This window comes from Prionailurus viverrinus, chromosome B4 (assembly GCF_022837055.1).
Source record: "Prionailurus viverrinus isolate Anna chromosome B4, UM_Priviv_1.0, whole genome shotgun sequence".
Taxonomy (NCBI): Eukaryota; Metazoa; Chordata; class Mammalia; order Carnivora; family Felidae; genus Prionailurus; species Prionailurus viverrinus.
In genome coordinates, this window is record NC_062567.1 from 100,682,686 (window position 1) to 100,701,061 (window position 18,376).

Below are 18,376 nucleotides of genomic sequence, written 5' to 3' on the forward strand. Positions count from 1 at the left end.
ACACACAAAATTACAAAGGAAACTGTATTGAAATGGAGTTATCAAAATAGTAAAAGAAATGAATTTATGATATATGTTTTTACATGCATTTCAAGTCTAACTATAACTACCATTTACATTATCTCAGTAAATATTTTGAGATATCTGCAACAATTATAATTAGAAATGAAAACATTAAAAAATGAAGTATGAGATATATTGTTGACAAAGTCACAGATATTGCTATGGACATTGTGATGTATTGTCTATATGAGTAATTGATGTCAAATTTCAGTTAGAGGTTAGTGACAGTACACATGTAATCTTGACCCCATCCAAGGTCACCCGACTCTTACATTTTCTCCCAGGTTAAGAATACCTAGACTAGATGGTTGTCTAGGGAACAAATGTTCCTCAATGTAGAACCCACTCTAAATTATCTATTATTGTAGTCTTTCTACTATGGTTTTTCAAAAATTTACCAAGAGTATTTGATTTTGAATGTTCATCTTGAATGTTGAAGAATATCTCAAGATATTTTAATAAATTTGTATTTTTTGAAGAATCTCAAGATGTGTAAATGATACACGGGAACTTGTTGTAAAAGACTAGACTAATTTTTGATTGAGTAAAACCACTTACACCTCATCTTGTAGCCTGTAGCTTGTTGAGGCTTAAGTTTAGCAAAGGTGAGAACAAAGAGGGAAAGTTGAAGTAGTATGAAATTATCTTATTTACAACTACTCTACTTTAAATAAATGGAGATTACTATAAAATAATGAATATAATGATATTTTTCAGATGTGAAACTTATTTGGGATGCCTGTTAATTTTGAGTGGAATACAGTTTTATCTTTATTTATATGTATAGTCTCTAAATTTTAGGGATTTATGAACTACTGCAAGAGTTTTGAAAGAGTTCCCTCTCTGCCTAAATATTGGGGACCGACCTAACTTAATATTTGACCACATTCTGTTCCCTATTCGGTTTTATTTTTTATTTAAGTGCTATGTTGTTATATCTCTATTCTTTTTCTCAGTCTCTTTTTTGTGGATCTTATCGGTGGTCCATGGTTTTAACCTCGCTGTGTATATGGAATTAAAAATTGTGTTTATTCCACCATGATTCATTCTTTGGCTATTCTTCAGTAGTCTTTTCACTTGCCATCGGCATTATCATCTTTAGCATGCACTTCTCAGGTCGACTGAGATGAAATATTTTGGCAGATCTAGGAAAGTCATTTTCCCTTTACTAGGTAGGATATTGTTTGGTTGCTTCAGTTGCCAAAGTATCAGTGGCATAAATTAAATTGAAACATATTTTTCCCATATAAAGGTCCAAGTTGGTAAGCGATTCTGGGGTCATACCATGTGTCCACACCATGAATTTTCCAGTGACACAGCGATGCTATTGTTATGTCATCCCACAAGGCCTAGGGTGTTGTCCTCAATTTCACTGCCAGAACTGGCTTACCACTCCCGCGTCTATAGTTTAGCACTTAGGAAGGGAGAAAATGAAGTAGAGGGCTGTTGGCAGCTTTTTAAAGAAAGAGTTCTGGAAGTTTCATGTATACGTTTAACCCTTTGGTCAGAACTTAAAAACATAGCCATGTACAGATGGCCATGTACATAGCCATGTACAGATGCAAAGACAGATGGGAAATATTGTCCTTGGCTGGGCAGCCATATGCTTCGCAAAAACTTGACAGTTCTAATAATGAAGAGAATCAGGCTCTGGAGACAAAAAAAAAAAAAACCCAACAAAAAAACCCAAAAATACAATCTCTGTTATACTCACTTCATCTGAAATTTCATCATTGAGGATTTAACATTTTTGTCTTTTGAAATTTTGATATCTGTAGGCTTTAAGTTTTGAAATCCAACTGCTTTCTCCAGGGAGATAAAAATAGCAGGATAGAGAAATGCCTTTTACTGTTGAAATCAACTGATATCACCAGTGATATGTTTGAGGTGAAGAGGCCAAGTTTGGGGACAGAGCAGTCATGTAATACCAAAAGAAGGGCATTATAAATCAAGTAAGTGGGCCTTGAACAAATGGTAGTGAGAGGCTACCAGTTAGCCTTTTACTTGTCTCAATACTTCACTGAGGTCTAGACCTACCTACATCCTTTCTTTCCTGAAGGAGAGTCTCTTCATTTCTTACCGTAGGGGATGGCACCACAAAGATCCTATACAAGAAGAACATTGGGAATCTGCTGAACACAAATTCATTTCCTGCTTGCATTATGATAGTATATTGAATTCACTTCAACAAACTTTGCTTATCATCAATTCTGAGCTGAACATTGTGCCACATCTTGGAGAAACAGAAACCATTTAGACATGGACCCTGTCCTAGGAAGTCACATTCTAGTGGGGCAGAAACAGGCCTCCAACAATGACACATGCTCTAAATGTGAAGGGCAGTAGATGTGGAGAGGTTTGCTGAGTTTATCAGGGAGTGCCTTCCACAGTTCCACAAAGGAGATGCCATCTGAACTTATGCCCTCCTCTTTCTGCTTTTTAGAATGCTAAACCTAGAAGCAAGGGAATGCTTTTAACTTTGTCATGCCAAAGTCAATTGATTTGAAAACAATTATTATTTCATGCTCATTTTCCTTATGAAAGTTAACACCCAAAATGGAGCAAATAAGCTCATTTTCCCCTCAGCACACTGGAATAATAATTTCTTTCTTGCCCAATTGTGAATTTTCGTGTGATGCCATATATAATGGGCATGGCATGGATCCTAGAGTTAACACAGATACTTAATAAATGGTAGCTATTTTAATAATAGTTGCATTGGGTTGGGAAACCAATATTCAGTTACTTTCTTAATTTTCAAAGCATCTATTAATTGTAGGAAACAATGCACATATTTTAATGTAAATCAGAAACTTATTATCTTTACAGGAATTCAACAATTTTAGCTTACCCTGTTTTTCAGAGAATTTTCTTGTTTGGCGGTTTAGAATATTTTCTGAGCTTTTGAAGTTTATATGCTCAGTCTCCTTTTCCTTCTAAAGCTCAATTAATTGGACTAGATAAGCTGCATGACTCCAATTACAGTAGCACAGGATAAGTGCAATTTGAGACAGGTGGCTTCTACAATAGAGATACTGAAAATGCTAAGGTTCACAAAATACAACATTCTTAAGGTCATTATCTTGTAAGATGTGTAACTATTTAATCTTAAGCTTGACTTGGATTGAAAAATAAGTCCACTACCTTATTATAAACCTTGCTTATTTTATAGGTGCTGTGTTAATCTGTTTGGGGAATTGGCAGACTTCTGATATTTGTCTGGGGAGCTTCCAGGGTTATTATAAGAAAACAGTGAGAGATTATTTACTCCTGGCAATATTATAAAAGTAACTAGCCTTAGTAATTCAAACTTGAAAGAAATGAAAATCTTTTATATCTTAAGTTAAATGCTATTTATTCAATCTTTCAAAAGTGCTGCAGTTTTATTAGTATTGGTTTTATTGCAGCATGTGGACTATGAAGAGCATGGTATCTTAGAAATAATTTTCATATTTGATGCTTTTGTTGTGATAGAATTTTATCTATGGTAATGGGATTTATGGATGTAAGTTTATAAATTTATGTTTATTAATAAATATTTAATATTTATTTCCCAAAAGGGCTGGGATGTTTTGTGTGGGAGCAAAGCAATACATACAAAAAGATTCTGGGCAGAATGTCATAATTAAAATAGAAAATTTGGGGGGCACCTGGGTGGCTCATTCGGTTAAGCGTCCAGCTTCGGTTCAGGTCATGATGTTGTGGTTTGTGGGTTCAAGCCTCGCAATAGGCTCTGTGCTGACAGTTCAGGGCCTGGAGCCTGCTTTGGATTCTGTGTCTCTCTCTTTGCCTCCCCCCTGCTCACACTGTCTCTGTCTCTGTCTCTCTGTCTTTCTCTCAAAAATAAATAAAAACATAAAAAAAATTGTTTTAATAGAAATTTTTTCCAGTACAGGTACTCTTTTGAACCAAAAGCAAAGTGGCCAAATTATTGAAATAGTTTGATGAAGACAATTTACTCAGGCCCTGTGAGCTGTGATCTCATGCTTATATATTTTCTGCCCAATCGTACATGGTATGTGCATGCTGACATCAGTTCATACTAGAATATTCACCATGCACGCAACATTTCTAGAGATCGGGAGCTCAAAGCTGTGGTTTCTGCCAATATTTTCTGTGTGACTGTGGATGGCTCTGTCTTCATTTTCCAGAACTGATGATGATGAAACCTATTGTCGTGCAGCCACCGAGTACGCGAGAGCCTGTTCCCACGCTGGCTACCCGATTCAAGACTGGAGAGATGACTTTCCAGCATGTAGTATGTTTTCTTATTTTCTAAACCCTGTGTATTTGTGTTAATTTCCAGTTTATACTAGTACTCAAAACTGCCCCTAGGACTCAAAACTACTGATTTACAAGGATTTGTCATTGACCCAATAACAGTGGTAAACTTGCATACTTTTCCAAACACTATTTTTTTTTGGAAAGAGAGGTGAGTAAATTTGACTTATAGCTCCCCTGTTTGCCCATTTTAGCTGATAAATGTGATGACAGTTTCGTCCATCGGGATTGTATCAGTTGTTGCCCACCAACCTGCACATTTGAGAAACAGTGTCTTGGGAGCAATCTCCATTGTCTTGATGGATGTTACTGCGCAGATGGTAAGCACTTCATGAGAGAAATGGTGTCTGTACTCATGGAAACTAGTATCCAGTGATTGAAGAATCATATCATAATGTCCTCTCTCAGGACATAGGGCTGTTGCAATTTTCTACCCTGGTAGGATTTGATCCTTGAAGTGATTAGGAAGAATGGCAGCTTTTCTACTATGTAAATTTCCCTGGAAATTTGGAATCTGGAGTCCTGAAGTTAACCATGGCAAATCTTTTGTTCTCTTGGATATTTAAGGATATTTAATACTGTGCATATTTTCATGTTTTGAAGGTGAAAGCAAGTTAAAAAAAAAGCCTTCATATGTTGGCAGTATAGGATTTTAGTCCTGACGTAGTTTTAATATGTGAAATTAGAAGTAACATAGCAAGTGATACAGATGAGATTTAAGATTAGGAATGAGGAAGGGAAGGAAAAATAAGATAAAAACAGAGAGGGAGGCAAACCCTAAGAGACTGTTAAAAACAGAAAAAACTGAGGGTTGCTGGAGGGGTGTTTGTTGGTTGTATGGGCTAAATGGGTGATGAGCATTAAGGAGGGCGCTCATTGGGATGAACAGGTAATAAATATCAAGGTAGTGCTACTCAAAGGGCCAGTGAATTGGAACAGCATTTGCTACCTCTCTCAGTAAAGCTTGTTGAGCCGTAACGTAAATCAACCATGTTACCAAGCACATGTTTCATTCAGCTGACCTTTTTTTGGAGTAAGAATTCATAGATAAGGAGTAAGTATACATAGTAAGAATACATAGATAAGTGTAAATCTCTCACTTTGAGATGAACAGAAATTAAACCAAGAATATATGTTCTCTCTCTCCTTCTCTCTCTTCTTCCCTCAAAAGCAAGGAAATACTGTCTAGTTGCCTTTATTCAATGTAGTGAAACTTGAGTTTTTGATGGCAAGTCATGAGATAAGAAAATTTAAAATTACTGACATGGATCCCTATTTTAAATTTAATTTAATTTAATTTTTTCTGAAATAGACCCTTATAAGGTAGCTACTGATTGAGATAGAACCAGGTTGTCAGTAACCTCTTTAAAAGTAAAAAGAATTATATTTTCAGCACCTAGTGTGAGCGGGTGTTCGATAAAAGTTGGTTGAGTTATTATAGTCAAACAACACATTCTTTGTTATTTCTTTTGAGAATTTGATACATATTTTTCTTAAATAGGCCTCATAATGGAAAATGGGACTTGCATCTCCTTGGAAAATTGCCCGTGTAGTTTTCATGGATTAGCTTACTCAGTTGGTTCAAAAATTGAACAGGAATGTACTGAATGGTATGTTATTAATATACAGCCAATTATTTCTGGGTACCTGATTAGTTGACAACTTCACCATGACATATGTCTAAAGGAATGTACTTATTACTTATTTTCTTCCAAAAATTCCAAGACACAGTTTGTATCTTATTTAAAGGCTGGATGGGAGTAGGGCAGGGGGCTATACATAGTTTCATATTTTAAATATGAAAGCAAGTTCAGAAAAAAAAAGCTAGAAAAATATAGAAAATTTATAATTTATTTTATGATGTAATTCTCACTTCCCTTGATAATTCCATAAAATCAGAAACCTATGTAATGAGTCTGTTGCATTTTCTTGTTATTTGTAACCAGTAATCTGCATATATTTTTACCATTAGAACATAATGGTAATCCTGGTCTTCTCTACTGAGTACTTTAAAAAGTGACTCTCCAGATTGCCAATACATGGCCATCATTAGAGACATTTAGAATTTCTTATTACATTAGCAACTAAAACTATTTTAGGTAAGCATGAAGTCCCTCCAGGGAAGTCTTATAAAGAACAGGTGTAAATGTCAGCAGGCCCTTGTCTCTTTGCTGTCAGTGTGATATAACTGGCATGCAGGTAGATAAGCCACCACATTCTTAAATAATGATTTAAGCTCCTCCTCTTTAGAGACTCTGCTTCTATCCTTCTATCCTCCTTCCATCCTAAAAGTCTTTTTGATGGCAGAAGGCAGAATTTATCTTACATAAGAGGACATCTTTTCTCTCTCTTTAATGTCTGATGATCCTTAAAAGAAACTTTCTTGTTTTGTAGTAGACGAAATAACTTTATTAACTCTTTATGTATATTTCCCTCCTAATATAGGTAAATACTTTTTTGTGTGTGACTTTTTTTTTATTTAGTTTAAGCAATGAGAGAAGGACATAAAACAAAAGGTCTCTGTTTGCATAGTACTTTCGTTCCTGGCTATTCTGTATTCCCTTTGTGTCATCTTTAGTGATTTTTAAGTATGACACACAACAAATAATAATTTAGGTGCTGCCCAGCCCAAGTTTATCAGTTAATTGAACTTTTGCAGATATATTTTTCAAGTCAGATTATTCTGAACCTATAAACATGGTATGTATTGGTACATTAATCAATACATTGATGCAAACATTAATACAGTTTCTCTATACCAGTAGATTAATGTTTTTATAATTTCATTTAGTGTGTGTGTTGGTGGAGTTTGGAACTGCACTGAGCATGACTGTCCAGGTAATCTTTCAAAATGTTTTTAAAGAAAATGTCTCAATTTTCTTTGAATTGAAGAGGAAGATGGCAATGATGTTTATGAGTTCATCTCATATATAACAAGAGATGTAATGATCCATAAATTCAGATACTGAGAGGATAAATGGAAAATTGAACAAAGGATAGCTTTGAGCAGGTGACTGGTCAAAACTTACTGATGTAGTATAAATATTACAAAACCTAAAAAATACATTGAGCTATCCTTTAATAAATTTTGAATTAAATTTAATAACATAATCTAGTAAGTTTGTCAGACGAGTACATTTTAAACACTTTATCTATTCTTTTTGATGAATGATTATTTACCCTAGTCAACTTCCTGCTTTTAAAAACTAAGCATAATTTCTTTCTCTGCCTTCTCCTTCTTCTCTCTCTCCTTCTCCTTTTTGTTTTGTATTGTTTTTTTTTTAATTTTTATTTTTTATTTTGATAGTACAATGCTCCGTTGTGGGTGATTCTCATTTTACAACGTTTGATGGTCGACATTATTCTTTTATTGGAATGTGCCAGTACATCCTTGTGAAAGGAACTGGAAAAGATAAATTCACAATTACTTTACAGAAAGCTCACTGTGAACAGGTAGGAACATCTCAAAATGGCCAGAAGAATTTTTTTGTTTTTGTTTTATTTTGTTTTGTTTTGTTTTGTTGTTGTTGTTTTTTCACTCAAGCTCCATTCTAGGTCAAGAGTGGTAATACATAATATGGTAATAGTGGTAATATGAATGGTAATGTAAATTTTCTGCGAAAATCATTGTTAAGATGCTTCACCATTCTTCCTATGACAAAGAAAAAATGTTGCTAATTAATCTATGTTATACTGTTGCTTATATGACACATCCTGATTTCAGATATTAAAATATGAAAACAAATATGTTTCAGATTAAATACTATGTATCTAATTGTATTTTCTTTCTTAAAAAATGGAATTTATATGTATACTTTTTTGGACATTTCATGCATAACTGCACAATGGACCTAAGTTTTTGGTTACTTCGGAAACCACTATTTTAAGGAGATGATTTTTGACAGGACTGAGTCAGCTTCATGTTTTCTAAATAGATTTGATGAATTTCTTAGCATACTGGAATATCTACTTTAGATCTTTTCTTCAAATAAATACATCAGTTATTTGTAAAGACACACAGATTTTCCTCTCTTTAAATCAGGTAGTCAACATTTTGCAGAAATCTTTAATTTTCTAGTTTTATTCCAGTATGAAATGGTTATTTCCAACAAAAATTCTGAACTACTTTATTTGCTTTTTCTACAGTTTGATTTTTTTTTGCAGTATATCAGAGTCCAAATAAATTTTCTACATGGAATCCCAATTCTCTTTGTTCTTTTACTTATTGAATTTTTTATGTTTAGTATTCCACTTAAATGTATTGGAGAGCTATATTAATAATGTGCTATGAAAAACATAACTATTGGCACTTTGTTGAGAACATTTTTATTTAATGTTCTATGTACAATATAGGTAGGTATATGGTATACTTAATGTACTATATAAATACAAATTTTATTGGTAATGGGGCTATATATTATATGTTAAGTACTTTATTATATTACTTATACTCAAGCCTTCTATATACCAGGAATTCTTATCCATGTGCACTCTCTTTCTCCTTTCTTCTTCCTCCTCTCTCTCTTGCTTTCTCCCGTTCCCCTCTCCCATCATCCCTATCTCTTTCTGTGTCCTATTTCTCTCTCATTCCTTTAACCAATCACTTGATTTTTATGCAGAACCTTGGCTTGGTCTGCCTTCAGTCTATAACTCTAATTCTGGAGGATGATTTTAACAAACAAGTGACCCTTAGTAGAGGAGGACAAATCCTTACCAGTCCTAACCAAGGCTTCAATCTGAATGGTAAGAAGCATTGCTAATGATGTACTTGCCTTACATTGACAACAGCAACAACATTAACAACAACAACAACAACAACAACAACAACAACAACACAACCTGAATGAAGTCTTCTCCCATTGGCTGACTAACCTAACATTTGAGGGCCTATGTGTTGCCAGGTCTTCAGCTAGAGACCTCAGAGATTACCATGTCAATGGGAGCTAGTGTTCACCTCAAGTGGCCTAGAGTTTGCAAGGGGAGAGGTATAACAAAACAGCCACTTGCATAAAATATAACAAACTCAAAGATATGCACAGGGACTCTGGGGATCTAAGTGAGTACAGCTCACCCAGCCTTGGGCAAGAATGTGCAGGTACAGTCAGGCAAGTTTTGACATCAGATACATCACCTCTGAAGAGGTGACGTCTCGTTCAGCATTCAAAGCTGAGGATTGTCAGGGTGAAGGAGGTGGGAAAAGTGTTCCATGCAAAGCAAGGAGGTATAAACCGTGCAGTATGATTAGGGGAAACTATAGCTAGTTTGGGACTGCTAAAGCCTGAAGAATGTCCAGATATGAGACTAGAGAAATAGGTGGGGGGTGACACTAGGGAAAACCTTATATGCAGAGCGTTGTTATGGTTTTCGTGTTCCTGCCTGTGTTCTAGCATAGTTATTATTAACACTCTCTTTCATTCCCAGAGATGTCCCAATTTGTATTACAAATTACATGGTCGTGCTATTCATTGTCATGCTAAGGGTGTTGAACTTGATATGAAATTGAATATGAAATTATCATTATTTGACCGTTTTTATGTACAAAGATAACAATCTCATATGGTTCAACCAAATAAATAATAAGTTTCAGTGAGAAGAATGATAGTCTTTCTTTCTTTCTTTCTTTCTTTTTTTTGTAGACTACTATGGCAACTCCGTGGAAGTGGCTTTAAGAGAGGCTGGCAGGAAACATGGAGGACAGTTAGGGTGTTACTGAAGTCAGTCATGCAGGGAATGAGGAGGAACCAGCGTAAGGCAGTGACAGTGGAGATGGAAAGAAGACAGATTGGAAATATTTAGGAAAAAAAAGTGGTCTGAACCTAGTGATGGATTGGATCAGGGCTGGTTGGGGAAGGGCATCAAAGGCACGATGTGATCAAAGAATGGTTCTTAGATTTCTGGGCGTGGTGACCAGATTGGTGGCAGAAATTGTGATAGGGATACAGGAGCAACTCTCATGTTGGCAGAAGTCATTAGTTCATACTTGAACACAAGTTTCTTGTCTCTTAAGGTGTCTGGTAAAAATGGTGGCTCTAAGGTGCTGTGCTCTCCTTTTTACTGATAATCTCAGGGGAATGCAGAAGGTTTTAGGAAAGTGCCACTTCCTTATTGAAACATCACTGGTTTGGGGAAAATTACACACACACACACACACACACACACACACACACACACACGGGAGTTAAGAAAAAGAGGTCGGACTTCAAATGCTAAGGACTGTCCACACCTGCCAAGAGATGCTAGCCAACTGAAGTTACATGTGGACATGACAATCTATTAAAAAGATCTGCTGAAGTCTTAGAAAGGAGAGACAGAAGGGAAACAGGAGAAAAGAATGCACAGGGTGGCAAAAATTGGCTCTGGAGCACAGGAGCAGGAACTGGGAGCCTGCCTGCTTCATGTCCCTCTCTCTCTCTCTCTCTCTGTGTCTCTCACTCTTTCGTATTTATTTTGAGAGACAGAGTGAGCGAGCATGAGCAGAGGAGGGGCAGAGAGGGAGAGAGAGGGAGAGAGAGAGGGAGAATCCCAAGCAGGCTTCCCACCACCAGCATGGAGCCTGATGCAGGGCTTGAACCCACAAACTACAAGATTATGACCTGAGCCAAAACCAAGAGCTGAATGCTTAGCCAACTGAGTCACCCAGGTGCCCCCCTTTTAATGTTTCAAGTTTTTATTGAAGTTCTAGTTCCCAGTCTCTTGAAAGAAGAGTTCTGGTGTTATACTCTAGCATTTCAGAACACTGTCTATGAGTCTCAAAGCTGATTTATGTATGTTCTTTTCCCGCAGGAATTGTTGAAATTCAAACTCTGTCATCCTTATTTATTCTTCTAAAAACCACATTTGGTTTAAAGATTCTGTTTGCTATAGATGGGGAAAGAATTTACATTCAACTCACTAGCGCCTGGAAAAGAAGAACATTAGGGCTGTGTGGCACTTTTAATGGGAACATAAGGGATGATTTTCTGTAAGTATGATTTCTGAATAGCTAACATGATTTAATGACTAGTAATTTGGAGGAATCAAATTCTTTCATTAGAAGTGTTTACTTAACTAGTAATAGCTTAGTCATCACTGTTCCAAGAGCTTTATATGATCATCTATTTAAATTTTAAAGCAATCCCCTAATTAGTAGCTCTGTTTTATAAAGAAACTCACTGAGACCCTCAAAGCTCAAAGTCATTTAGCTCAAATACGGTGGGGCTGGGCTGTGAATTTGAGTGGTATAACTCAGAGCCCGTGGAATAAGTACCTGTTATTCTCTCCCCTGCCACCTATCAAACTTAACAGTATTTTATTTTTCAATGTGCACTGCTTTTTAAAAATCTTAATATCATTTGGCATTAATGATTGTAAATTTTACCTTTAAAATATTGATATCACTTGGTATGAATGATTCCTCTGAAGTAACATTTTGGCAGCTAAGTTAAATGAATTTTATGATCGTTGGTGTTTCATCAGAAGAAAAGCAATACAGCACAGTTGTACCCCTTGTACTGATGACACAGTTTCACTTACTTGTGAAAAGACAGTGTATGATTTAGTGTAAATGCTTTGGGCACCTGTTCTTGAACTAAGCACTGTGGGACAATTTAAGCAGTATCACATGGTTCGCATCCTCAAGGACCTTGTATTGCAGATCAGGAGGGGATAACAGCCTTTAAGAAATAATGAGGTCAATGCAAGGTATTAATCAACAATATATATAAAAACACTGAGGTAATTTCAAAACGTTAAATGTTGAGCCATGTGGTCGTGGACAGGGTAACAAAGGAACGTCTCATGAAGAAGCCATTCCCCGAATACCATAGTTTTTAAAACACTTCTGCATATTTTTCCTATTTGGGTTTTTTCCCCACCACCTAATCTTTCTTGTGAATTCTGATTTTATTGTTCAAACCAATTCAGACTCTATTTGCTTCAAAACAGGAGCTCATATACCACCAGACAAAGTTCATTTTGACTCTGTTATCTATGAAACTCTGTCTTTATGTCTGGTTTCCATTTAAAACTATGAAGGCTTTGAGAATAAGGATGAACCCCTCAATCCTTCTGTTCTTAGGAACCCGCATAGAGTCTTTTTTTTAACTTGTTTTATTTTTTAGTTTTTAAAATTTACATCCAAATTAGTTAGCATATAGTGCAACAATGATTTCAGGAGTAGATTCCTTAGTGCCCCTTACCCATTTAGCCCATCCCCCCTCCCACAATGCCTCTCATTACCCTCAGTTTGTTCTCTGTATTTATGAGTCGCATAGAGTCTTGTATGCAGTAGACAGTTGAACTAAATGGCGACGGGGCTTTTAGTAGGGCTCCAAGAAAAGAATTTGGAGGGGCAAGGAGAACTGGCATTTACAATTTTAAATTTCAAAAGACAATTTCTTTTACCTTTTCTTCTGTGTGACTAATTTGTTCTTAGGTTATTTAGTTCTTTATGCTTCATTTGTTTGTAGGTGAGAATATCAATATCTTTATCAGATTCATGAAACAGACTATATTAAGTGGCTTGGCTAAAATGTGCAGAAAAGAAGTTTAAGCCTTATTTCTCTTTCTTGTTTATCAGAATGGGTTAGCAGTCAGTGTTTAACAGATGGCAGATCTGTCTGCCTCTTTCTCAGGCACCAGTCGCCTCCATGTATAAACATTCAGGCATGATAACAGTGCAGGATAATATTTCAGAGTCATAGATAACTTTTGAACATTGTTTAGCTTTCTAACAAAGCAGTTAAAATTCTTTACTTCATAGAGGTTAATGCGAATCTGCAAACATAGTGGAATGGAAAATATTAATTACTTGAAAATCTTATTACAGTAATTTAAGTGTGGTGAGCCCAAACATTGTTTTATAAAATGAAAACGCAATAAATAAATGGGTCCACATTTTAGTTCCTCCTCTTTTTTGTATTTATTAAGTGGATCAAGTGAAATAAGAGAGTCCATCTCTGAGTCCATTCCTCCTGGGAACCCTGGCTACACCCATCACCTTGACCTATTTTATTGTCCTTTGAAGCGTTGAAGAGAGAAGGAGAGGGGAGACAAAGCAAAGAGCTAGTGCTCTTTAATTTCTTTGAGTCTCAGTGTTCTTGTTTGAACAAAATGAGATTTTGGATTAGGTGTTTGTTATAATGCTTTAGAGTTCTAGAATGGTTTACTTTTGAGGAATTGGGAAAGAGAAAGGGTGGGGACAGGGGATGAGCATTGTGGAATGGCTTGTGAAGCTCCTTTTTATTCTCCTCTCTCAGCTTCCGTGGTGAGAAGCTCCATATAGTTGCTAGTGGCTGAGGTCAGTGGTAACCAAAGTAGCTAATTTAATAGGACAATATAGACAGCTGAGATAAAGCCTACTCTACTATTTGGCCATGTTGTTGGGGCTTTCATTAGTCAAGTATTGCTTGGTCAAAGCTTCCTACAGGAGACCTAACCCAATCTGATCCTTTTTTTTTTTTTTAATGTTTATTTATTTTTGAGAGAGAGAGAGACAGAGTGTGAGAGGTAGAGAGAGAAGGAGACACAGAATCTGAAGCAGGGTCCAGGCTCTGATCTTTCAGCACAGAGTCTGATGTGGGGCTCAATCTCACAAACCGTGAGATCATGACCTGAGCTGAAGTGGGACACTTAACCAACCGAGCCACTCAGGTGCCCCTCCAACCTGATTCTTTAGGTCGCTTTGACAATGTCTGGTACAGTGTCTAGTCAGGATTGTCACTTATTAAATAATGGTTGATGAGTTATTAAACCTTGATTAAGCCCCTGCTGGTGGGGGCATTTTAGTGTTTGTCCCTTAAGTGTTATTGTGTTTATAAGCCTGGTGTCAGAAGGGTAGATGTTTCTCTTCCATTTTGGTTTGCTGAGGATACTGAAGTGAGCAACTTTGGGTGAAGTAGGGCTTTTATACCATCTTCCCTCAATTTTCTTTTGGTTTGTTTGCCTAACTTCAGGATGGAACCTCAGTATTTCAGTCCTCATAATGGAAATTGAAATACTGAATCAAATATAGGATATTTATATTTGGGGCATTTGTCTTTACCCTAAAAGAATCATGTGAGCTACCTGCATCTACCTCTCCCCATGCACCCTAAACCACACACACATTAATGATTTGGTTGTGTGAATGATGTTTCATTAAATTGGTGAGAAGTGGGGTTTGAATCTTGGCTCTGACGCTCACCCGCTGAGTGAATGTTAATATTTCTCTGAGCTTCTTCTCTCCTTTCTCTTTAAAATGGGAATCATATTTTCTCCACAAGCCTGAGGCAATTATTAAATAAAACCATATATGTTCACAATTTGACCCATTATAAATTCTTAATAACCGGAAGCTAATATCGCACATATTTTTTAAAAGATAGAACATTTTAAGCTCTAAGTTTTCTTTGTAAGTTAAAAAAAAATTGTACTCTCCGTTTTCAATATTTGAAGACTATGAAGAAATGAAATGAATGGGAGAGGCTAAGATGCATGTTATCTTTGCTTTTTAGGTCTCCATCAGGCATGATAGAAGGCACCCCTCAACTTCACGCGTATGCTTGGAGAGTTTCCTCCACTTGTTTTGCACCTGTTCATGTTCCTATGGTGGACCCCTGTAACATTAATCAACAAAACAGTAAGTCTTTCTTCCTGCATGTAAACTTGGAGGACAGTTCCATGTATTACTGTCATCTTAGACAATTCGATAATTAGATATGCCTCTTTAAGTAATCTAGGTTATTTTTTATAAAGAACTCCAGAAAATGACTATCTTGTTTCCTGGTTTGCATTCATAAATTTACTTATTTTAGGTGTTGACACCTAAATCCCTAAACTCTTCACAAATGTAGGCTAGCATTTTGGAGATGTCAGATTCTTTAAATTCTAAAGGAAAATCTCTGGAAATACTGTAATAATGCAGTTATAGTCTTGTGATATTTGACTTGAGCTCCACAGTGTGACAGCTCATGTGGATTCTCCTATTGCTATCACATTCATTACCGGCTCTTACTCAGACAGCATGCTATGACTTCATAAGCAGGGGCCAGCGATCCAAGGAGGTCTGTGCCATCAAGTGTGCAACAATTTGAGAGGGTCATGCTCCAGAGTTCCAATCTGCAATGACAGTGTAACAAATAATGCCAACAATTTATCCTGTACTTGTTGTTTTTTTTTTTTTACGAAAGCCACAGCAAACCATGTGAAAGTCTATTTCACTGATCAATAAAATGAGATGTATTGTTATATACATATATTTTGCAAAATGGCTATGAAAAAATTAATATGTATGCTTAAATAAATATTTTTATAATTTTAATTTGTTCCTTTAATTGTTTTGGCTAATTTATTGTTTCTAGGTAGCTATTTTTTATACATTATTAATGTTGTTGGAGTACCTATACAAACCCAGTACAATTTCTGGAATTTTTGGTGATTGTTTGGGAGGAATCTTTTGATTATTACATGATCCTTAGAATTAATTTATAGTTTTGATGTACTGGAAAGAATATAATATAATGCTTTCAGTGCTGCTAGCTTTTTGTCTAAGCTAGGTTCTAAACTTGTAAAAGATTGTTAACTTCTGTGGTCATTTTTTCTATCTGTAGTAAGAGTATTAGGCTAAAGTCTTGTGGTCTCTATAATTCAATAATTTTTTTTAAAAAAGTTTATTCATTTATTTGAGAGAGAAAGAGTGAGGAAGGCAGGGGATGAACAGAGAGAGAGAGAGAGAGAGAGAGAGAGAGAGGGAGAATCATAAGCAGCCTCCACACTGTCGGTGCAGAGCCCAATGTAGGGCTCAATCTCACAAATGGTGAGATCATGACCTGGGCTGAAATCAAGAGTCTGATGCTTAACTGACTGAGCCACCCAGCTGTCCCTATAATTCAATACTTTTAATCTCACTGCCATTCAATGATACTTTCCCCCCTATTCTGTCTTAAAATGTCTACTAATAGATTCCCTTCTCCTTCAATTAGTCTTGCTCAGTTTGTTTCTAACTTTCTCAATTCTCTCTTTGATATTTCAGCAACTTTATTTTTTGTTTTTTAATAACATGTAAAAGCTGGAGTAGAGTCCAAATGGCAAATTCAATTTCCCTCCGGTCTTTTCTTTATGACCTCCCTGTTACATGCCATTTTATTACGTATATATTTTATCACTTTTATCCCCCTATCTCATGTCTTCTATGACATATATTTTAGATATAATCCTCCTTCAACTTTGTCGTGACCTACTTTAAAAATTTCAAATAGGTAAATTTAGAAAAATCCCCAGAGAAAGGAAAATAAATAAAAGCCAATAATTCTGAAGGATATTTTTTCACAAGGATCTTCTTGAATCACCCTTTTACTTAATGTTAGTAGGAATATTTTTTGATCTACAAATCCTTAAGGCACATGGTAAAAGCCCCACTGATGTATTGCTTTGCTTTGGCATTCCTGGGGATTAGAAGAATGCAAGCCAACACAATGCTGTTATAGTCTAAGTTACTTATTTTTGTATACAGTGCAAAAATACAATACTCAGACAATTACCATGTGTTTCCTTATCAAAATAAGTATATTTAAAATATGCAACAAAATACATTCAGGTGTTTTTTTTTTCTTTTAAATTCAGGCTAGTTAACATATAGTGCAATATTAGTTTCAGGTGTAGAATTTAGTCACTTCTATACAACACCCTTGTTGTGCTCATCCCAGATGCCCTCCTTAATACCCATCACCTATTTAACCCTTCCCCCCACCCATTTCCCCTCCAGTAACCCTCAGTTTGTTCTCTAGAGTTAAGAGTCTGTTTCTTGGTTTGCCTCTCTTTTTTTTTTGGCTCCTGTGTGCATTATCCTGTGTGCATATGGTATTTGTCTTTCTCTAACTGGCTTATTTTGCTTAGCATAATACTGTCTAGTTCCACCCATGTCATTGCAAATGGCAAGATTTCATTCATTTTTACGGATAATTTTTTTTTTTTTTTGGAGAAAGATGGGATCTAGATTGCTGTGTCAAACTTGGTTATTCCTATGATTCTATTTGGTCATTCTGAAGGGAAAATTCAAGAGATTTCAAGAAGTGATTACATAGACCTATATTTCATAGCTTTTAGTATGTGGCCCAACCCCTAATTTCTATTCATTATTCATTTATTCATGCATTCATAGATTCATTTATCAAACATTGTTGTCAGACATTGTGCTCTGTCCATTGTGTCTTGTGCAGACATTGTATTCAATGACTATATGGCAACTGGCACATTACCATTTACCCTAGAGACTTTGTTGGAATGAGATGATTCCCAATCCTTCCTGGATAATTGTGTATTTCAGGGAGTCGCCATAGCATCCACAATCTGGCACCACTATTATTGTGTGTGGCTGTCTGGAGATAAGCCTTCCAATACTCACCAATTCTTTATAGCAGAATTAGGGTGATTTTCTATGATGCTCCTTGGGCAATGGGGTGATTGTGGCCATTTATATTGGCCCTTCTGTAACTCATATTATTCAGGTATAGCACAATATTTTTTTGCTAAAAGATTATTAAATATGGATTCAGTGCTGCCACCAATATTATTATAAGTAAAGATAAACCAACAAAATAGTATAAATGGAAAATATTGGCTCTTGTTGAAAATAATAGGCAATTCAGTACATCTAGGAAAGCAAGATGCTTGGATAGTTCTGGAATTTGGTACTTAAGGGTAAGATCTAGACTAGTAAATGAGGTGCTGATGTTTTTGTTGTTGTTGTTGTTATGTATGTATGTATGTATGTATGTATGTATGTATTTTTGTCTTTTAGTTGGATACGCAGCACACTGTGATGTTATCCACCAGGAGCTCTTTGCTCCTTGCCACATCTACATTAGCCCGGGACTATACTCTCAGCTGTGCCGCCATGATGCATGCAAGTGTGGAAGCGCCTGTCTATGCAATGCTCTTGCCCACTATGCCTACCTCTGTGGCCAGCGTGGTATCAGCATCGATTTCAGAGCTCAGATTTCATTCTGTGGTGAGTATGATAATGGCACAGATAAAGATGATCAGATGACACTTTAGAGATTTTTGCGTTGGTAAT

At 36.0% G+C, this 18,376-nt stretch overlaps 1 protein-coding gene across 3 annotated transcripts in view; it reads left to right on the forward strand.

The window, feature by feature from the left end:
* Positions 1-18,376, forward strand: part of OTOGL (otogelin like) — a 140,529-nt gene that overhangs the window by 26,271 nt on the left and 95,882 nt on the right. For all 3 annotated transcript variants that reach the window (XM_047866501.1, XM_047866502.1, XM_047866503.1), the window contains exons 11-19: positions 4,215-4,321; positions 4,539-4,664; positions 5,846-5,954; positions 7,136-7,182; positions 7,652-7,797; positions 8,964-9,087; positions 11,128-11,305; positions 14,817-14,941; positions 18,101-18,310. In XM_047866501.1, the coding sequence (XP_047722457.1) occupies positions 4,215-4,321; positions 4,539-4,664; positions 5,846-5,954; positions 7,136-7,182; positions 7,652-7,797; positions 8,964-9,087; positions 11,128-11,305; positions 14,817-14,941; positions 18,101-18,310 (1,172 nt within the window). The remainder of the gene's footprint in view (positions 1-4,214; positions 4,322-4,538; positions 4,665-5,845; positions 5,955-7,135; positions 7,183-7,651; positions 7,798-8,963; positions 9,088-11,127; positions 11,306-14,816; positions 14,942-18,100; positions 18,311-18,376) is intronic.